The sequence below is a fragment of the Rhinoraja longicauda genome, chromosome 28 (genome assembly GCF_053455715.1).
Source record: "Rhinoraja longicauda isolate Sanriku21f chromosome 28, sRhiLon1.1, whole genome shotgun sequence".
In the NCBI taxonomy this organism is placed as follows: Eukaryota; Metazoa; Chordata; class Chondrichthyes; order Rajiformes; family Arhynchobatidae; genus Rhinoraja; species Rhinoraja longicauda.
Window position 1 is genome coordinate 6803082 of NC_135980.1, and position 22651 is coordinate 6825732.

General features: G+C 46.6%; 1 protein-coding gene across 10 annotated transcripts in view; it reads left to right on the forward strand.

The window, feature by feature from the left end:
• Positions 1 to 22651, forward strand: part of LOC144607166 (transducin-like enhancer protein 4) — a 224317-nt gene that overhangs the window by 89246 nt on the left and 112420 nt on the right. For 3 of the 10 annotated variants that reach the window (XM_078423818.1, XM_078423820.1, XM_078423819.1), the window contains exons 5-8: positions 2378 to 2440; positions 15041 to 15115; positions 16906 to 17116; positions 19784 to 19806. In XM_078423818.1, coding sequence (XP_078279944.1) covers positions 2378 to 2440; positions 15041 to 15115; positions 16906 to 17116; positions 19784 to 19806 — 372 coding nt within the window. The remainder of the gene's footprint in view (positions 1 to 2377; positions 2441 to 15040; positions 15116 to 16905; positions 17117 to 19783; positions 19807 to 22651) is intronic. The other 7 variants (XM_078423822.1, XM_078423824.1, XM_078423823.1 and 4 more) reach the window with 4 other exon arrangements.

Consider the following 22651-nt stretch of genomic DNA (forward strand, 5'->3'; position numbering starts at 1 on the left):
ATAATAACTTGTTGCATCAAGAAGCTTCTCCTTAGATCTTCTGACTTGAATCTTCTTTTTTGATTGATTGAAAGATACAGCATGGAAACAGGCCCTTCACCCACCGAGTCCCTGCTGACCATCGATCATCCACTCAGACTAGTTCTATATATCAGTCTGAAGAAGGGTCTCGACCCGAAATGTCGCCCATTCCTTCTCTCCTGAGATGCTGCCCGACCAGCTGAGTTACTCCAGCATTTTGTGAATAAATACCTTCGATTTGTACCAGCATCTGCAGTTATTTTCTTATAGTTCTATATTATCTCACTTTTGCATCCTCTCCGTACACATTAGAGGCAGTTTTACAGAGGCCAATTAACCCACAAATCTGCCTGTCTCTGGGACGTGGGAGGAAACCGGAGCACCCGGAGGAAGCCCACGTGGTCACAGGTAGAATGTGCAAACTCTGTACAGGAAACCCCCGAGGTCAGGATTGAACCCGGGTCTCTGGCGCTGTGAGGCAGCAGCTCTACCAGCTCGTGAAGTTGTCTTAAATCCTACATTAGTGTGTTTTAGTCACTGACCTTCATGCCAATGGAACAGAGTTCTCTCTCTCTCTCTCTCTCTCTCTCTCTCTCTCTCTCTCTCTCTCTCTCTCTCTCTCTCTCTCTCTCTCTCTCTCTCTCTCGTAATGAATGCAAACCCTTTTATGGTGCATCTTTAAGCTTGGAACTCATTCCCTGAAGAGATGATAGAGACTGAAAGGATAATTACCTTTCAAAAACATTTTGATATGCCGTGACCTGCAGGGCCACAGACTTCTCCACTGGAAGGTGGAATCAGCTTGAGAAGCAGTTTTTTGGTTGAAGGATAGTAATTTTTTTCTGAGATGTCCAACATGTTATTCTCTCTGTATCTGTGTGTGTTTGTAGTGTGATCTGTCGGGCAGGAGATAATGATGTGACTACACAGCATATATTTTATATCTGCTCTGTCTCAATGCATTTGTGAAGATACTATTACCCTTCATCATTTTGAACACCTATTAAATCTCTCTCTAGTATTTTCTATTCTCAGAACAATTCGGATAAGTGTGAGGTATTGCATTTTTGGGAAGTCAAACCAGGGCAGGACAGGACATTCACAGTAAACGGCAGGGCCCAGTGGGTAGTAGGGCCCTGGGGAGCGTTGCAGAGAAGAGGTGCACAGTTCCCTGGAAGTGGTAGATTGGATGATGATACGGGCTTTTAACACATTGACATTCATCAGTCAGGGATCTGAGTGCAGAAGTTGCGGCGTTATGGTACATGCGTACAGGGTGTTAGAGGCTGCACTTGGATCGGCAGATTCAGCTCGAATAGAGGGCATAGGTTTAAAGTAAGAGGGGAAAGACTGAATAGGGACTTGAGGAGCAACGTTTTTACACAGAAGGTAGAGGGTTTATGGAACGAACGTTCAGAAGAAGGTACAACAACGACATTTAAAAGACGTTTAGACAGGTACATGGATGGGATAGGTTTAGAGGGATAGGGACCAAGCATGGATATATGGAACTAGCTTAGATGGGGCATTTTTGGTTGGCATGGACAGGTTGGGCTGAAGGGCCTGATTCTGTGCTGTTGACTCTAAGACTGTAATCCCAATCTCTCTAACTTCCCACATAACTGAGGTCCCTTCTCATGGTTGCCGCTGTATGAAGCCTCTTCTGCATGCTCTCCGAGCTCTTGATGATGTGTGATGTTCAGACATGGACATGGTCTTCAAGCAGGGCCATGAACCAGTTATTTGCCCCTCCTCTCATCCAGCTTTCTATCCCCTACCACAATCTGTCTGAAAAAGGATCCCCACCCCGATCAGCCATGATCACATTGAATGGTGGTGTTGGCTCGAAGGGCCGAATGACCTACTCCTGCACCTATTGTCTATTGACACGAAACGTCACTTATCCGTGTTCTCCAGAGATGGTGTCTGATCGGCAGAGTTACTCCAGCACTCTGTGTCTTTTTTTGGTAAACCAGTATCTGCAGTTCCTTGTTTCTCCAGCTGATCGCTTGCATGTTGGAGTCACCTTGTCTATTGAAATTCAGCTGAAATTGACTTCAGTGGAGCTGAATTTCAGGTGCTGTGTTCAGCATTGTGTTTAATGCATCCAACAAAGGATACATATATTCTATGAATTAGTTTATTCTGGTGCAAAGTATAAGTAGTTCTGGGCCAAAGCCCAGGTAAAACTAACCTTGTGCAGGTGCACATAAGTTGACACGCAATGAAGACCCCATGTGACTGTGACGTGAGGTGGAAGGACTAGGTTAATCCACTTGTAAATGTATATATGTACCATCGTTGAATGATTAAACCACCGTGAAGTCACACTTGTCTTTTTTTAAATATATTGCAGGCGGAAATCGTGAAGAGGCTGAGCACAATATGTGCACAAATTATACCTTTCCTCTCCCAAGAGGTAAGACTGCTTTTCTTGTTACTAAGCAAAATGAAGTGATTTAAGAAAGGAATTAATTCCAGTTCAGTTCTTGTAGCTTGTTCCACCTTCTAAATATGAGTGAGACCCTTGCCCTCGCTGGTATTTGCCCATTGTTCTGCACACTTGTTTGATGACACAGCGAGGCATAAAACCCAACCAAAAACAAGCTTTCCAAAAACATACATGCCTTAACAAATCAATTTTAAAAATACATTTTCAACGAGGATGCCCATTATTTATAATGGTTGATCGCTGATTGGTGCCAGAAACTCAATTTCTGTTCCGTACATGTAGTAAATAAAGTCCCTCTTTTACAGTTGCATTTACCTGCACGGAGTCTGTTTCGCTGACAGGCTCGTACATGCCCAGGTCATCTCATGTTGAACAGTACTTACTGCATTGTGCTTCCCCCTTTACCTGCCATTGACTTGCCACAGACCACCTCCCATAGCTTCACTACTGACTAGGCCTTACAGTTCCTTGACCTGTTTCAGTGACCAGCATCTATCCTGTGATAGATTATTCCCTTATCAGGTATCTGTACACTGTAAACGGCTCGATTGCAATCATGTATTGTCTTTCTGCTGACTGGTTAGCACGCAACAAAAGCTTTTCACTGTACCTCGGTACACGTGAAAATAAACTGAACTGAAGAGCACTTTCACTGACTGTTATCTGCCCGAGCAGTCCAACTCTCGCTGACTCCCTGCCATTGGCTCGATCTACACCTCACGTTGCCTCGGGGAAAGCAGCCAAAGTAATCCAGGACCTTTCCCAGCTCGGTCCTTCTCCTTCCCGCCCCAGACCAACAGATTCCTCCCCTCTGTTATCAGACTTTTGTATGGCCCTTCCATAAGCTGGGATACAGTCCCAATTCTCCAACCTACCTTATTGCGGACATTGGACTTGTTCTCTGGAAGTGGGGGGTAGTTGAGGGGGGCACTGTGATAGCATTTTGGGGGTCACTTGGACAGGTGCATGGATGGGAGGGGGTATGGTGGCATATGGGCCAGGCACCGACAAAGGGGACTAGCTTAGCTGGGGCGACTGGGTCAGCACGTGTAAATTGGACCGAAGGGCCTGTTTCCGCGCTGTGCGACTCTAACTCTATAACTGTCATGCTACAGCGCTGAGAAACTTTATTCCGCATCCTGGCATATTTCTTTTAGCTCTACCTGTTATGCTTGCGCTTGGCTTGATTGTATCATATATTGTTTTTCCACTGACTGGTTAGCATGCAACAAAAGCTTTTCACTGTACCTCGGTACACGTGACAATAAACTAAATTAAACTAAACTAGGGCGGCACGGTGGAGTTGCTGCCTTACGGCGAATGCAGCGCCGGAGACCCGGGTTCGATCCTGACTACGGGCGCCGTCTGTACGGAGTTTGTACGTTCTCCCCGTGAACTGCCTGGGTTTCCTCCGAGATCTTCGGTTTCCTCCCACACTCCAAAGACGTCCAGGTATGCAGGTTAATTGGCTGGGCTAAATGTAAAAATTGTCCCTAGTGGGTATAGGATAGTGTTAATGTGCGTGGATCGCTGGTCGGCGCGGACCCGGTGGGCCGAAAGGGCCTGTTTCCGCGCTGTATCTCTAAACTAAAAACTATTCTTGTACAGTATTATCTGATTTGAACGGATAGCACCCAGACAAAACCGTTTACCTGTAACACGAACATGAACAATAATAAACCTAACCCTTCATCCTATCGTAAGGACCGTCATTTGTCCCCATATTGCTTTCGACTAACTTTAAAAAAATCTGTTCTTCAAATTCAACCAATGTAATAGATTGGTCCTGGGTAAGACAAAAGATAACTATTTGTCCAAAGCTTAATATGCAATTTGCTCTGTCACTTTCAAGGTACTTAGCAGTTTAGTTTTAGAGATATTGTGTGGAAACAGGCCCATTGAGTCCACGCCAATCAATGGTCACCCATACACTAGTTCCATCCTACACACAATACAATACATACAATACAATATATCTTTACGTTTCGGGTCGAGACCTTTCTTCAGTCTGAAGAAGGGTCTCGACCCGAAACGTCGCCCATTCCTTCTCTCCTGAGATGCTGCCTGACCTGCTGAGTTACTCCAGCATTTTGTGAAGAAATAGCTAATATGTTGGTGTGGTATCAACCAAGGTTTAGTTCAGAGATACAGCATGCAAACAGGCCCTTTTGCCCACTGAGTCCTTGCCGACCATTAATCACCCGTTCACATTAGTTCTATGTTATTCCACTTTCGCATCCACTCCTTGCTCACTTGGGGCAATTTACAGAGGCCACGTGTTATCCCGCTTTCCCACTCACTTCCGACACACTACAGAGGCCAATTAACCTAAAACCCACACGTCATTGAGATGTGGGAGGAAACCGGAGCACCCGGAGGAAACCCACACTGTCGCAGGGAAAATGTGCAAACTCCACACACACACACACACACACACACACACACACACACACACACACACACACACACACACACACACACACACACACACACACACACACACACACACACACACACACACACACACACACACACACACACACACACACACACACACACACACACACACACACACACACACACACACGTCAGGATCGAACCCTCGTCTCTGGTGTGCGAGGCGACAGCTCTACCAGTGGTGCCTCTGTACCACGACCCTAATTAAAGGTTAAATTTGCTCTGAGTCAGTAGGTTGTAGATTTGATTCCCCTTTCATTGACATGCGCGTTAAAATGATGCAGGCACTGTGAAATGCTGACGGAGTGCTGTATTCCCAGAACTGTGGTCTTTTGGATGATACATTAAAGTATTGACAGCATCAAAGATCTTTTTCAAGGACGAGCGAGGGATTTCTCCAACATTGGTGTTTGTGAAGGCCTGCAGTGAGCATGTTAACACTTCATTGACTGTAAAGTCCTTTGGGATTTCCTGAAGTCTTAATAGGCTATAAATAAATATACTCTTTTTTTTCAAAGACTCAGACTGATTGCAAAATCAACTACACACACCTTCCTAAGTTCTACTCTCCGAAGCAACCCATCACTACAATTCTCGTGCAAGCGTAACGCTTCTAAGTCCCATCGTTACATCCACAAGTTGGTAAATAAAAAGCAGCAGAGGCTGAGAAAGGATCAGCTGGACCTGAACAAGTTGTTCCCCAATGCAGTGTGGCTAATATGTTGGTGTGGTATCAACCAAGGTTTAGTTCAGAGATACAGCATGCAAACAGGCCCTTTTGCCCACTGAGTCCTTGCCGACCATTAATCACCCGTTCACAATCACCCGTTCATATTATTCTAAATATGGAGACACAAAAGACTGCAGATGCTGAAATCTTGAGGGGGACAAGAAAAGACGTGATTGCTTTACCCTGGCCTCCATTGCTTGTCAGGCCACACTTCAAAGTAAAAGAACAGCAACTCATATTCTGCACAGATGACTTAGAACCCAATGGCATGGACATTGAATTCTCCAATATCAGGCAAACCACCTTCCCTTGCTGCCTGCCCTCCTCTGCCCTTCACATCTTCCCCGTTGGTCTAATACTCCCCCCTCCCCCCCCCCATTCCCTCCCTGTTCCTTTTCCTAGCTTCTCTTCCTTATCACCCACCCCTACCCCACCCCTCTCCCCATCAGAACTGCCCCCTCCATCGACTCCTTTAAGTCCAGGCTCAAAACCTATTTCTACTCCCTAGCGTTTGAGGCCCTCTGAGGGGGCGCTGTGAACTGTTTATGTATGTGCTGTTATGTTTGTGTGCCATTGTATGTTCGTTCTTAGTACCTGAACTGATGTACAGCACTTTGGTCAACGTGGGTTGTTTTTAAATGTGCTATACAAATAAAATTGACTTGACTTGATTCCTCCCTCTGGTTCTACATTCCAATCTTCCGGCCTCTTTATCAGAACCGACCACCTGCAGCCCTTTTGTCTTCTCCGCCTATTGTCTCTAGAAGGCTCCCGATCTGAAACGTCACCTATCCATGTTCTCCGTAGATGCTGCCTGACCACCAGCACTTTGTTGTCTTCTATTGCATCCAGAGTTGGTCACTAACTTCACCCTTGTTTCCCCCTCCCCCACCCTACTCATCTGTTAATCGACCCCTCTTTACCTGGCTGTGCTTATCACTTGCCAACTCTTGCCCCCACCCGTTCCCCCTCGCCTCTTCCAACTATCTTTCTCCTCTCCAATCCAGTCTTGAAGTTTATATGTTCATAAGTAATAGGAGCAGAAGTAGGCCATTTGGCCTATAGAGTCCACTCCACCATTCAATCATGGCTGATCTAACTTCCCCTCACAACCCCATTCTCCTGCCTTCTCCCCATAACTCTTGACACCTCATGTAATTAAGAATCTGTCGATCTCTGCCTTAAAAATGCCGCAAAACGGCCTCTACAGCCACCTGTGGCAATGAATTCCATAGATTCACTACACCCTAAAGAAATTCCTCCTCCTTCTTTCTAAATGTACATCCTTTTATTCTATTCACAAAATGCTGGAGTAACTCAGCAGGTCAGGCAGCATCTCAGGAGAGAAGGAATGGGTGACGTTTCGGGTCGAGATGCTGCCTGACCTGCTGAGTTACTCCAACATTTTGTGAATAAATACCTTCGATTTGTACTAGCATCTGCAGTTATTTTCTTACACTTCCTTTAATTCTAAGACTGCGCCCTCTGGTCCTAGACTCTCCCAGTAGTGGAAGCATCCTCTTCGCATCCACTTGGTCCATGCCTTTCACTATTTCACACCATTTTGAGGATATGTCAGATGTTATATCAGAGCTAGTACCAATTCCTTCAAAATTCTTCCTTCCAAGCGTTTATTTTTCCTCTGTCCTCTATTACTCTGTCCATGCCTTTCACTATTCGGTAAGTTCCAATGAGGTCCCGACCCACAGACGTTGCCTGACCCACTGCATTCCTCCAGCAGTTTGAGTCCGAAGAAAGGTCTTGACCCAAAATGTTACTCATTCCTTCTCTCCAGAGATGCTGCCTGTCCTGCTGAGTTACTCCAGCAGTTTGAGTCTGACGAAAGGTCTTGACCCAAAATGTTACTCATTCCTTCTCTCCAGAGATGCTGCCTGTCCCGCTGAGTTACTCCAGCTTTTTTCTGTCTATCTTCAGTTTGAAGATCCATCTGGAACCCCTTGGTATAAATGTATTTTTAAAAACCATGCTTTATTCTGCCTGAAACTTCAAACATTATACTCGGGCAAGCAGAACATTCCCTTTACTGAGGGATTCAAACACAGATACACAGTTTACTGATCCAGCAATGCCAAGCAAACTTCCTGGGGATCGTATTTCAGCGAGTACAGTCCAAACATCCTAAACCGCAATTTCCTGCATTAACAGTGTAAAATACTCTCATTAAAACCAGTGTGTCAATAGAGCTGAGCAAAATAAAGGGCTTGTGGAATGATGCTCCACAGTGATTTGCACAGCTCAACAAATTGGTTTAAGTGGGGGAGGTGGGTGGGGAGAAATCAGAGAGAGCTACTGGGTCCTCCAGGGGAGAGGACAAAAGGTCAGGAACGTTTCCTCAATGCGCTTATATCACACAGGGCAGCACGGTGACTCAGCGGTAGAGTTGCTGCCTTGCAGCGCCGGAGACCCCGGTTTGATCCCGACTACGGGTGCTGTCTGTACGGAGTTTGTACGTTCTCCCCGTGACCGCGTGGGTTTACTCCGGGTGCTCCGGTTTCTTCACACACTCCAAAGACTTGCAGGTTTGTAGATGAATTGGCTTTGGTGAAATTGTAAATTGTCCCGAGTGTGCGGGATAGTGCTAGTGTACGGGGTGATCACTGGTCAGTGCGGACTCGATGGGCCGAAGGGCTTGATGCCACGCTGTGCCTCTAAAGCCTAAAGCCTTTCAGAATTGTGCGCAAGAATTGTGATGGTAAATAAGAAGAAGGTGTGGGCTTCTTGACAGGTATGATTAAATAGAGGGCTGTGGAACTCAGCGCAAAATAGAACTTCATGCTTGATTTGCCCTGGCTGCACGGACTGATATCTCTAATATCCTCTCGTAGTGAATTCAGAGTTCATCTAATCAGTAAACAAGCATCTCTGCCCCCAAGCACTGCCTGCCTGCACAAATTACCCAGTCACCACTTCAAGTCATGTCCAGACCTGGTTCTTTCACCCACTAGCTAGTTGGAGGCAAGCAATGTTTTATTAAAAAATAAAGTGACTCAGCTTCCAATCGGAGAAAGAAAAGGGAGGCGTCCATTTTTGCAGCGCTTTTCACAGCCTCAGCTGGTCCCACAAAGCTTTGCAGCCAAAGAGGCGCTTTTTGAAATGTGTTCGGAGATTGCAGCCACCAATTTACATCCAGCGAACGCTGGCAAGTGGCAAATGACTAACTAGAAGATTATCTGCTGTGGTGAGGTTGATGGTGGCCAGAGCATGAGGGAAACCTTGGGCTCAAACTAATGGATCAATGATGCTTTTATTGTCACAGGTGTGCAGCACAAACCCACTGTGAAGTTTATTTACGATAAACTGTCATGTCATGCAGTCATGTCTCGCCATACCCGATTAGCAGGTGTACAGAAATAGTCCACTGATCCATCCCGCGTGCACGAGGTGCCATGTTTTGCTGCCAATTTCAGAAGTCCAGTCCGCGCGCTAGTTGTCACGAGCTTGCCCATTCCAGGCAAGCCCCAGAATGCTGCAGGGCCTCCAGCCATTGCCTTCCTTGGACGTCAACAGCAGAGACCAAAGATGACAATTACTTTGTCTGAAGAAGTTGTCCCGACCCAAATCGTCTCCTATTCCTTTTCTCCAGAGATGCTGCCAGACCCGCTGAGTTACTCCAGCTTTTTGTGTCTATCTGAGGTTAAGCAAATCGGATAAGGATCTGCCTGGGTTCTGTGGCTTAGCATGAAATAGGCTGAAGATATTTTCTTCCTTTGTGTGTCTGATCCTTGCATCTTATTGAACTCTCTCCAAATCCCCTTGTCCAACACACATACACTGCGCCTGGGGAACAGTGTGCTCTTGATGAAGGAGAATGCTGGCAGTAACAGGTTCTCCTCGGTGGAACCTCTGCAAAGGGCAGTGAGAGATGTCTGAGTTGAAACTACTAAATTAATGAACTGGCCAGGATTAATTGCAGTGTTGAACCTGAGACGGTCAAACATTAAATCAATTTGACTCGCCAGAAAACGAGCTTATTAAAATCATGTTACCATTTGCGGAGGATATTGGATTTATTAGATGAGTTTTCCAGCTTTGTTCCTGATTTGTCTCCCTTAATTTCTTATTTGCACTTGGATTGAAATCATGAGCCAACATCCTGAAGGAGACTTGGAACTGCTCCACATTTTAACATTTTTATTGTGGTTTTCTCCTTTGCTCTGTACTTGGCAGCCAAGGAGGGTTGTGGAGGAGTTGAGGGATGGGATAAGAGCGTTAAAGAAAAGGAGGTTGGCCTCTGATGTGATCTTCACAGAATGAGGCCATTTGGCCCACTCTGTCTATCCCATCTCTTAGCTCAAGCAGTCTGGATCTAATGCTACTGCCCCATTAGATGTCTGCTGCTTATTAGAAGTAATAGGACCCAAAGTGCTGGAGTAACTCAGAGGGCCAGTCAGCATTTCCAGAGAACATGGATAGGTGACGTTTCTGGTTGGGACCCTTCAGACAGGAGAAGGGTCCCAACCCGAAACGTTACCTTATACATGTTCTTTGGAGATGCTGCCCGACCTGCTGAATTACTCCAGCACTTTGTCTCTTTAGACTTTTAGAGATACAGCGTGGAAATGAGTCAGCGCCAACCAGTGACCACCACGTACACTAGCACTATCCTGCACAATAGGGACAATTTTCAATTTTTTTAACTGAAGCCAATTAACCAACAAACTTGTACGTCTTTGGAGTGTGGGAGGAAACCGGTGCACCTGGAGCGAACCCACGCTATCACAGCGAGAACGTACAAACTCCATACAGACAGCAGCTGTATTCGGGATTGAACCCGGGTTCAATCCTGACCTCCGCTGCTGTCTGTGTGGAGTTTGCACGTTCTTACTGTGACTCCGAGTCCACTGGTTTCCTCCCACCTTCCAAAAGCCCTGCGGGTTTTAGGTTAATAGGCCTCTCCCAAATTGCTCCGAGAGTGCAGTAGGACAACTAGTGTGAACGGGTGAGTAATGGTCGGTGTGGGCCAAAGGGCCTGTTTCCATGCTTTATCTCTGAACTAGACTGTGGCTAGGGTGCATTACTGGAGTTGAATAGTTTGGGGATTGCACTGCTCGCTGAAGACTTATGACAGAAGCGCTGAATTGGTTCGCCCCAGTTTTTGCTCTGGTTGAATACATCCAAGACTGCGGCGATAATCCAGATTAGATCAAAACTCCCTGCACCCCTGGATCAATGGCATAAACGATCTTGGACACCAGCTCAGATCGTCCGGTCATTATTTCATTGAATGCTCGGAGGAGGGAAGAAACAAAATTCCTGCTTTCCAGTGGAGTTTGCGTGGATCTCTGGGCTTTATTCACCAGCACCTCCTCCAACCTCATCTATTGTATCCGCTGTTCCAGATGTCAACTTCTCTACATCGGCGAGACCAAACGCAGGCTCGCCGATCGTTTCGCTCCACACCTTCGCTCAGTCCGCCTTAACCAACCTGATCTCCCGGTGGCTCAGCACTTCAACTCCCCCTCCCACTCCCAGTCTGACCTTTCTGTCATGGGCCTCCTCCATTGTCACAGTGAGTCCGACCGCAAATTGGAGGAACAGCATCTCATATTTCGCTTGGGCAGTTTACACCCCAGCGGTATGAACATTGATTTCTCTAACTTCAGATAGTTCCTCTCTTTCCCCTCCCCCTTCCCAGTTCTCCCACTGTCTTCCTGTCTCCACCTATAACCTTTCTTTGTCCCGCTCCCCTGACATCAGTCTGAAGAAGGGTCTCGACCCGAAACGTCACCCATTCCTTCTCTCCTGAGATGCTGGGCTTTATTGATGGTGACTGTGTGACAGCCCTGAGCTCATGAGCTTCCGCCTTCAATCACCCCCATCTTTTAATTGCTGCATAAACCGATCAAATGGCTACACACTGGGGACAGTTTACAATTTGCAGGAGCCAATTAACCGACAGACCTGTACGTCTTTGGAGTGTGGGCGGAAACAATAGACAAGAGGTGCAGGAGGAGGCCATTCGGAAACTCCACTATTCAATGTGATCATGGCTGATCATTCTCAATCAGTATCCCGTTCCTGCCTTCTCCCCATACCCCCTGACTCCGCTATCCTTAAGAGCTCTATCTAGCTCTCTCTTGAATGCATTCAGAGAATTGGCCTCCACTGCCCTCTGAGGCAGAGAATTCCACAGATTCACAACTCTCTGACTGAAAACGTTTTTCCTCATCTCCGTTCTAAATGGCCTACCCCTTATTCTTAAACTGTGGCCCCTTGTTCTGGACTCCCCCAACATTGGGAACATGTTTCCTGCCTCTAACCTGTCCAACCCCTTAATAATCTTATACGTTTCGATAAGATCCCCTCTCATCCTTCTAAATTCCAGTGTATACAAGCCTAGTCGCTCCAGCCTTTCAACATACGACAGTCCCGCCATTCCGGGAATTAACCTAGTAAACCTACGCTGCACGCCTTCAGGAGCACTCAGACAAAACCCGCGCAGTCCACGCGGTCACGGGGAGAATGTACAAAGTCCGTACAGACAGCACCTTAGGTCAGGATCAAAGCCGGGTCTGTGACACTGGAAGGCAGCAACTCTGCCGCTGCAGCACTGTGCCGCCCTGGATCGTGTGAGGTGGTGTGAGATGTTTTACTGGATAAATGCAAGTTGCCATTGTCGATGTTAGAGGGCAATGCCTTTTGATAATAGTTACAGGAGAAACCTTGAGACCCTGATAACTATTAGAGAAACTGCGTAACCCGTTCAATTCACATCGTGGCCTTCACCTCAAATGGTTTAGCTTCGTGTTGACATTTCCTTGTGCTGCAGCTAATTTAGTTTTACATTTTCAAATCAACCTTTGACTTCACTGGGCCTTAGCACTGCCATGTTGTGAGGATAAAACGGACTAGAATTCCATTTGGTGATAAATGGGGGAAAAGTATTGTGGAATCTGTGGAATTCTCTGCCACAGAAGGTAGTTAAGGCCAGTTCATTGGCTATATTTAAGAGGGAGTTAGATGTGGCCCTTGTGGCTAAAGGGATCAGGGGGTATGGAGAGAAGGCAGGTACAGGATACTGAGTTGGATGATCTGCCATGATCATATTGAATGGCAGATCATCAGGCCTGAAGGGGCGAATGGCCTACTCCTGCACCTATTTTCTATGTTTCTATGTTTCCATCCGAGACCGCAAGAAATTGCAGCGATTTGTGGACGCAGCCCAGACCATTGTGAGAGGTTGGTTTGAAGAAGGGTCTCGACCCGAAACGTCACCCCTTCCTTCTCTCCCGAGATGCTGCCTCTCCCGCTGAGCCACTCCAGCATTTTGTGTCTTCCTTCCATTGGCTCCATTTAAACCTCGCGCTGCCTCGGCAAAGCCAGCAGCATAATCAAGGACGAGTCGCACCCCGGCCACTCCCACGTCTCCCCTCTCCCATTGGGCAAGTGTGAAAACGCAAACCTTCAGATTCAGGGACAGTTTGTTCCCAGCTGTTATCAGGCAACTGAATCATCCTACCGCGACTGGAGAACTGTCCTGATCCACCATCTACCTCATCGAGGACCTTCGGACAATCTGTGATCAGACTCCACTGGCTTTACCTTGCACTAAATGTTATTCCCTTATCATGTATTTGTACACTGCGTATTTCTCGATTTTAATCATGTATTGTTTTTCCGCTGGCTGGTTAGCACGCATCAAAAGCTGTTCACTGTACCTCGGTACACGGGACAATAAACGAAACTGAACTGAACTGAACTGCAAATGTTTCCACTAGTGGGAGAGTCTAGGACTAGAAGTCATTGTCTCAAAATTAAAGGATGTTCCTTTAAGAAGGAGATGAGGAGGAATTTCTTTAGTCAGTCGGCGGTGAATCTGTGGAATTCTTTGCCACAGACGGCTGTGGAAGCCAAGTCAATGGATATTTTTAAGGCAGAGATAGATTCTTGATTAGTACGGGTGTCAGGGGTTATGGGGAGAAGGCAGGAGAATGGGGTTAGGAGGGAGAGATAGATCAGCCATGATTGAATGGTGGAGTAGACTTAATGGGCCGAATGGCCTAATTCTGCTCCTATCACTTATGACCGTATAAATGTCAGTTAATCAGTCTCTTAACACAACAGGCAGCGGAGTTTATACTTTATCTCCTCCTTACTCCCATTAATGTCAAGGACTTTCATTTCTGCTGATACTGTAGTGGGAACACTTTTGCAGCCAAAAGATTCGACACCTGACACCCTGTCATTGAATTTGAGCTTCATCTATCCACCACCCTTCTTTCGGCTGATTGCCAAATGCATTGAAACATAAACAGCGTCATGGAGCACAACAAGAAATATGCAGCCGGGCTTCCGCGACAAGTCGGCTAATGCAGGATTAGTGAATGGCTCTGTTTACCAGGAGCTGACAGTCAGGAATGAACCCCTTCAACACCTGCCACCTGCCTTGATCCCGGCCAAGTTACCCTGCTCTCCCGGTCGCAAAAATTCCGCCTTGGCCTACGCGATCTCCCGTTTGCAAAACACTTTAACTCCCCTTCCCATTCCCACACTGACCTATCTGTCCTGGGCCTCCTCCAGGGTCAGAGTGATTCCAAACACAAATTGGAGGAATAGCACCTCATATTTCGCTTGGGCAACTTACAATCCAGCGGTATGATATTAATTTCTCTAACTTCAAATAATCCTTGCATCCCCTCTCTCTCTGACCCTCTCCCAACCTAGTCGTCGTACTAGTTTCACTGTCGTCCTGTTGAGTTTCACTGTCTGTATAACTCGTTATCACTTCGCCCACGGCTAACAATGGACCATCGTAAAGTCGAAATATCATAAGTCGAAGCATCGTAGTAGGTTGAGGAGCATCTGTGTATATATGCCTATCATAATTTTTCATGCCTCTATCAGGTCTCCATTCAACCACTGGTGTTCTACAGAAAACAAACTAAGACTGATCAACCTCTCCTGGCAGCTAGTACTCTCGAACCCTTTTGCTGAAGTTAATTGCGAGGCTTTGAGGTTGTCGGAATGACACCACACTGCTTTGTGAGAGGATAGAGATGGGCTTCAATCATCAAATGCGTTAACCCGCGGAACTTGCTGTTCTGAGCCCCAGAACTGACGGTCTAACAGTGCCTTGCATTATATCTTCTAGCCTAAAGGCTGATCTATGGTGATTCTGTGGGTATTCTTGTGCAGGGAAGGACATTGCATCTGCCGTGTCAGAGGTTAAGGGGAGAAGGCAGGAGAATGGGGTTGGATGGAGAGGTAGATCGGCCATGATTGAATGGCAGAGAAGGCTTAACGGGCCAAATGGCCGAATTCTGCTCCTGTAACGTATGAATTTATGAATCTTGAAATCTCTTCATTTTATTGGCTTGTGTTTTGGAGTTGTCTAAGCTCTCTGTTTGGTTTGATGACAGCACCAGCAGCAGGTGGTCCAGGCAATAGAGCGGGCCAAGCAGGTCACCATGGCCGAGCTGAATGCCATCATTGGGGTAAGTGGTCATCTTGTACGCGTGGTTCAGTGTGAGATGTGATGAGTGTTGCAGCCACATCCAAACCGTGGCAGTCACCAAAGATCTGCAGATGCTGGTCGTCTTGAGTAGAACTCAGAAAGCGCTGGAGTAACTTGGCGGGTCAGGCAGCATCTGTGGAGGGAATGGATCGCCAATGTTTGGGCTTTCGAAAGTGGGAGGAAACTCACGCAGTCACAGGAGAACAGTTGCAGTTTAGTTTATTGTCGCATGTACCGAGGTACAGTAAAAAGCTTTTGTTACCTGCTATCCAATCAGCGGAACGACAATACATGATTACAATCGAGCCATTTACAGCGCACAGACACATGATAAGGGAAGAACGTTTGGTGCAAGGTAAAGCCAGCAAAGTCCGATCAAGGATATTCCGAGGGTCACCAACGAGGTAGATAGTATTTCAGCACTGCTCTCTGGTTGTGGTAGGATGATTCGGAACGTACAAACTCCGTACAGACAGCACCTCTAGTCAGGATCGAACTTGGGTCTGTGGAGCTGTCAGGTAGCAACTCTACCGCGGTGCTAATGTGCCACCCCATTCTGAAGGACAATGTTAAACAAAGTTGTTGTCCCAAGATCCCAAGCTAGGTGATATATTTTTCTCCCTTTCCCGCTCATTACAATAGATGAAACTACTGCTCGTGTGATCAGACTGTGAGCAAAATTCACCGCCACATTTCCCACCTTACAATGAATGAAAATCAAAGACACTGCAGGTGCTGGAAATCAGAAGCAAAAACAACAGCAAATGCTGAAAGTACTCAGCAGAGCAGACAGCATCTGCGAAAAGCAAAACCCTCAGCGGGTAAAGCAGTATCTCTGGAGAAAAACACAAAGTGACGTTTTGGGGTCAGAACCCTTCTTCAGTCATGTGAAGAACCTTCAGGTCTGAGTGATTCTCGCATTTTCTGCCTCTCTTTCCACACTGCCAATTGACTGCTTTTCAGAGACCACTGGTTCAATCCAAGATGGTTCAGCAATTGCAGGTTTGGAAGACTCAAGTCTTCCGTGTAGAAGAAACATTGGCACCCATTTTGTTTCTGATCAATAACCAAAGGCCCTGCAGGAACGTCGTTGTTTTCTTCTTAGGAGCTCTTGGAATTGATGATGAAATAAATCACGAGGAGAATAGATGTGTGAATGCAGTGTTGAGAAGTCAAGAACTAGAGGCCACAGGTTAAGGTGAGAGATTTAATATGAACCTGAAAGGGCGACTCAGAAGGTGAAGGGTTTATTAACTGCCAGAGGAAGTAGCTGAGGAAGGTACAATAATAGCATTTACAAGACATTTGGATAGGTACATGGATCGGAATGGTTTAGAGGGATATTGGCCCAATGCAGGCAAATAGGACTAACTTAGCTTGGTCAGCATGGGCGAGTTGGGCCAAAGGGTTGGTATCTCTGTTGTATGAGCTATACAGACACAAAACTCTGGACAACCTCAGCGGGTAAAGCAGTATCTCTGGAGAAAAACATTAAGTGACGTTTTGGGGTCAGAACCCTTCTTCAGTCAGTTCTTCGAGTCTGAGGAAGGGTTCCGACCTGAAACATTCCTATTCTTTTCCTCCAGAGGAGCTGTTTTGTGTCTATCTTTGGTATGAACCAGCATCTGCAGCTCCTTCCTGACTCTATGACTCCTCTGGCATGATTGTCTATTGTGTATTGAGTGTGTTTTTTAATCTAAGCAAAACTACTTTGTGCCGATTAGTTTGTTTACTTTGGTACGCATTTGTCGGTGCTACTGTTGATGTCAGCACCTTTACTTACAGCAGCAGCAGCTTCAGCATCTGTCTCATCACGCACCTCCAATTCCGCTCACCCCCCACCCGTCAGGGCTGCAGGTAGCAGGGATTCCATCGATGGGCGGTGGCTCGGGGCTCCTGGCTCTTTCCAGTGCCCTTGGAGTCCATGCCCACTTGGCAATGAAGGAGGACAAGAACCATCTGGACATGGAACATCACAGAGGTAAGAGAGCCAGCAAATATTGGCCGGTACCACAAAAGATCCCAAAATAAAATGTCTTGTTTCCCTTATCCCATACCAGTCTGAAGAAGGGTCCCGACCCAAAATGTCACCCATTTCCTTCTCTCCAGAGATGCTGCCTGTCCCGCTGAGTTACTCCAGCTTTTTGTGTCTATCTTAGTTTAAAAAAAAACAATTTTAGTTTAGTTTAGCTCAGATACAGTACATCGCGGAAACAGGCCCTTCGGCCCACCGAGTCTGCACCGACCAGCGATCCCCGCACATTAACACTACCCGGGACAGTTTTTCATTTATACGAAGCCAATTAACCTACAGACCTGTACGTCTTTAAGAGTGTTTGTGGAGGAAACCGAAGATCTTGGAGAAAACCCATGCGGTCTTGGGGAGAACGTACAAACTGCGTACAGACAAGCACCCATAGTCAGGATCGTAGTCAGGATCGAACTCTGGCACAGTAAGGCAGTAGCTTTGCTACCACGTCTCCATGCCACCCTGTCTCCTGTCTCTTCTGTCCCCAAGTCTTCAAACTATTTTAAGACCCAAAACACAAAGCCGTGGAAGAACACAGCAGGTCAGGCAGCATCTGTGGGGGGGGATGGACAGGTGAAGTTTCGAGTCGGGGCCTTTCCTCAGCCTATTTTAAGAGCCAATCAGCTCACAATGGCTGGAATAAGGAGTTAATCAGGAGAAAATTGGGGAAAAGTTATCCAAAGCTGTATTGATTGATTGAAAGTTACAGCATGGTAGCGGGACCTTTGGCCCATTGGGTCCATGTCGGCCATCGATGACACGTTCACACCAGCTCTACGTTATCCAACTTTCTCATGCACGCCTTACCTGCTAGGGGCAATTTAGAGGCCAAGTTAACCTGCAAACCCACGTGTCTTTGGAATGTGGGAGGAAACTGGAGCACCTGGAGGAAACCCACGGAGAACCTGCACACTCCACACAGACAGTACTCAGGGTCAGCATTGAACCTGGGTCTCTGGCATTGGGAGGCAGCAGCTCTAACAGCTTATTAATTTGTACAGTGGTACAGTATTGATTATTAACTTTGGAATGATTAATCATCATTAATAAATCCAATAAATAACTGGGAAAAAAAAGTTGTTCTTTTTTGACCAGGGAATGGTTGAGAAAATGCAGCTCCAAATCTGAAGGTGACCTCACTCAATCTGTGGTTGAGGTGAATAGCAAGGCCTTTAAGCGAGTGAAAGTTAGGTTGCACAGATCCTGCAAACTGAGCATAGCTGTCAAGCGCTGGCCCATTTTCTATTAGTAGAAACAAGGAGCTGCAGATGCTGGTTTACACAAAAGGATTCTCTCAGTTCCTTGCCCCTCCCTCCCCTGACCATTGAGTTACTCCGGCACTTTGTCTCCATGTTTTTGTCCCAGGCGACAAAATCAAATAAAAACATGTTCGCCGTCCCAAGGAAATGCTTGTCCTTTCCCAGAACCTGTCTGGGTGACATTTCCTACGTTGACTTATCTTCATATTTGGGGACATTTATTTGGAAAGCAAATCTTTTTTACGATGGTTTTTGGACCAATCAAATAATTAGATCTTTGTACCAGATGTTGGCAATGTTCCTGATGTCCAATGCAGGTCAATATAATCCTATTGTTGTGGGATTGGCTCATGTTTGTGCAATGTCCATTCTACCATAATGTATCTAAAGTTATGGCAGGTGGGACTTCACTACTTGGAGATTTTGAGATCAAATTTCCAGGCTAGTAAGTCATAGAGTCATACAGCGTGGAAACAGGATCTTCGACTCAACTTGCCCACACGGACCAACATGTCCCATCTACACTAGTCCCACCTGCCTGCATTTGGCCCATATACCTCTAAACCTGTCCTATCCACGTACCTGTCTAAATGTTTCTTAAACGTTGCCATGGTACCTGGCTCAACTTCCTCGTCATAGTACACCTGAAGTCCCAGCAAGCATAAAGTTCACAGTTAATCTATGAGAACTCTAAAGTCAGTGTCTTTGGAACAGATGAGGATGTAACATGTAAATTCTCGTTAGCAAAGGGATTGTATATTAATCATTCTGGTAAATGCGGGTGGCACAGCTGGTAGAACTGCTGCCTCGTGGCGCCAGAGACCCGGTTTAGATTCTGACCTCTGTGGAGTTTGCATGTTCTCACTGTGACCAGGTGGGTTTCCTCCGGGTGCTCTGGTTTCCTCCCAAATCCCAAAGACATGCAGGTTTGTAGGTTAATTGCCCTCTTTAAATTACCCCGAGTGTGTAAGGAATAGATGTGGAAGTGGAATAACATGGAACGAGTGTGAACGGGTGATTAATGGTCAGCATGGACTCTGTGGACAGAAGAGCCTGTATCCATGCTGTATCGAAAGCTCAACAAACAAATTAAATGTACACTGAGACACCAAGTGGGTCTATGATTTATAGGAGCTGGGAATCCATACAGATGTAACTGTGTGCAATTTTTTTTCACCATTAAGAGTTTGGTTTCTCCAATAACACACTCTCAAGGGGGGATCTGTCTCATCGCGGGCTGGCTGTGAACGCCGCACCACATTTGATTTGAGTTTTTTTACTAACTACTCCCTTCTCTTCTGTTCTTCCCCCCTCCTGCTCGCGATCCTCTGCCACTTTTCCCCTGGACTCCCACAACCAGACGGAGATCGGGACGCCAGCAGAGTAAGTCGACTTCTGCTTTTAATTCTTGTGCTTGCATTAATACTTGTGTCCGCAGTTCAAGTAGTTCCACGCACCTATGACCTGCCTTTTGGATTTGAGACTCCAGCAAGGAATGGCACAGTTTCCTCCTCAAAAACCTCAGACAAACTAGTTTAGTTTATTATTGTCGCGAGTACCGAGGTCACGTGAAGAGCTTTATTGTTCTGTGTTATCCAGTCGGCGGAAAGACCACACATGATTACAATCGAACCATCCGCAGTGTACAGATACAGGGCAAAGGGGAATAATGTATAGTGCAAGATAAAGCCCAGTGAAGTCTGATTAAAGATAGTCCGAGGGTCTCCAATGAGGTAGATGGTAGGTTAGGTAACTGAGATGAGGAAAAACCTTTTCAGTCAGAGAGTTGTGAATCTGTGGAATTCTCTGCCTCAGAAGGCAGTGGAGGCAAATTCTCTGAATGCATTCAAGAGAGAGCTGGATAAAGCCCTTAAGGATAGCGGAGTCAGGGGGAACGGGGAGAAGGCAGGAACGGGGTGCTGATTGAGAATGATCAGCCATGATCACATTGAATGGCAGTGCTGGCTCAAAGGGCCGAATGGCCTCCTCCTGCAGCCATTGTCTATTGTTAGGACCGTTCTCTAGATCGGAGATAGTGAGGCAGCTAATGTTTGTTTTCCTCCTACAAGTTAGGGTGGCACAGTGGCTGCTGCCTCACAGCGGCAGAGACCCAAGTTCTGATTGAGAATGATCAGCCATGATCACATTGAATGGCGGTGCTGGCTCGAAGGGCCGAATGGCCTCCTCCCGCATCTATTGTCTATTGTTCTCTCTGTGACCACATGGGTTTGCTCCGGTTTCCTCCAGCATCCCAAAGATCTGCGGGTCTATCGGTTGATTGGCCCTCTGTAAATTTCCCTGAGTCTGCAGGGAGTGGATGAGAAAGTGTGATAACACAGAACTAATGTGAACGGGTGGGTGATCGATGATCGGCGTGAACTCGGTGGGGCAAAAAGCCTGTTTCCGTGCTGTGTCTTTCAGTTAATCGATCGATATTTTGGGAGCATGATCTGGGAACTGGAAGAGCACAGAGTGAGCGCTGCCTCACCTTGGGTTAAAACCTGCCTCACCCCTAAACACACCGACACTAAGTGAGAAAGCGCAACACAAATGGCTTTCATTCGGCGTTGTTAATCTCAAGATCATTTCAGGATCTGGCATATGCCGTTCCATAGGCAAACTCTCCTGATCGGAAGACTGGTCAAGTCTTTTTTTTTGTGGCAAAACCGAGCAAAAATCTTGCCTTCTGCTGGTCCCACAATACGGTGGTAATGAAATTCTTAACTAACCACAGCAATTGCCTCAAGGACAGAGTGTTCAACAGACCAGATAAGAGGCAAAGGAAACAGTGACAGAAAATGTTGGAAACACTCAGTAAGTCAGCCAGTATCTGTGGAAAGGGATATAATGTAGAAACAAGGAACTGCAGATGCTGGTTTACAAAAAAACGACAATGGAGTAACTCAGCACGTCAGGCAGCATCTTTGGAGAACATGGATTGGTGATGTTTTGGGTCAGACTCATTCCTCGTCTCTCCAGCACTTTGTGTGTCCGTGGGGAAGGGTTCATGTCTCAGGTCTGCAATCCTCCTTCAGACCTGGGAAAGAGGCAAACATGAGCTCTCAGTAGCATGGAAGATGGGGGAGGGTTGGGTCAAACTAAAGGAATGTTGTTGGTGGTGTCTAACTTGCCCCCTTTAAATGGGTTAATGGGGGGGGATGGAGGGGGCACCTGCAACAAACCCATTCTGCTTCATTGTCTGGGCAACAATGTGTTGTGAATGGTGAGTGTGTGGAACATGCCCAGCAGGCCAGACCGTACAAATGGAAGAGGAGAAACCAAGTCAAAACAATGACAGCCGAGATGACCAGCCCGGCTCCAATGCAGGCCTTCATTTTCGTTTACAATGAGGGAGACCACTTTGGTTGAGAGTGTTGGCGACCAGAAATCCAAAGTCATTGCCTCCTCTCAAGTTATGACTTCCTCACCACGTACAAATTCCTTGTTCACGCTGTCCCCAAAGTGCACTTTCCACAGCAAATTCTCTATAATTTTCATTTTGAATAATTTGACAATAATTCCTTCTGCTGACTGCGTTGATTTACCGCTCTCTCTCAGCCCGTTAAAATTACTCGGGAGTACCTCCTTGGCCCAAGCTGTGTGTGCCCTTTTAATTCTCCAGGGCAGTTCCAGACGCAGTAATGTGACTCCTATCTGGCACTCTAATAATTATATTATTATTAAGGTGTTATTTCAAGGTGGCAGTTCTCCTGCATGTTGTCCTTCAGTAATCTGACCAATTGCTGCGCTGATCCTTTGCTCCTATGACACTGTGATTTTAAAGTTCTTGCCCGGGCATCAACAATTTGCAAAGTCCTTGGCGTGGCTTTCCTCCGGGTGCTCCACTTTTCTCCCACATCCCAAAGACGTGCGCGTTTGTAGGTCAACTCGCCTCTGTAAACTGCACCCTGGCGTGTAGGGAGTGTGGTAACTTAGAACCAATGTGAACGGGTTTAGTTTCATTTAGTTTAGAGATACAGTGCGGAAACAGGCCCTTCGGCCCACCGCGTCCGCACCGACCAGCGATCCCCACACCTTAACAGGTGTCAGAGGTTACGGGGAGAAGGCAGGAGAATGAGGTTAGGAGGGAGAGATAGATCAGCCATGATTGAATGGCGGAGTAGACTCGATGGGCCGAATGGCCTAATTCTACTCCTATTCCTTATGACCTTACGACCCTACACATACTAAGGACAATTTACATTTATACCAAGGCAATTAACCCACA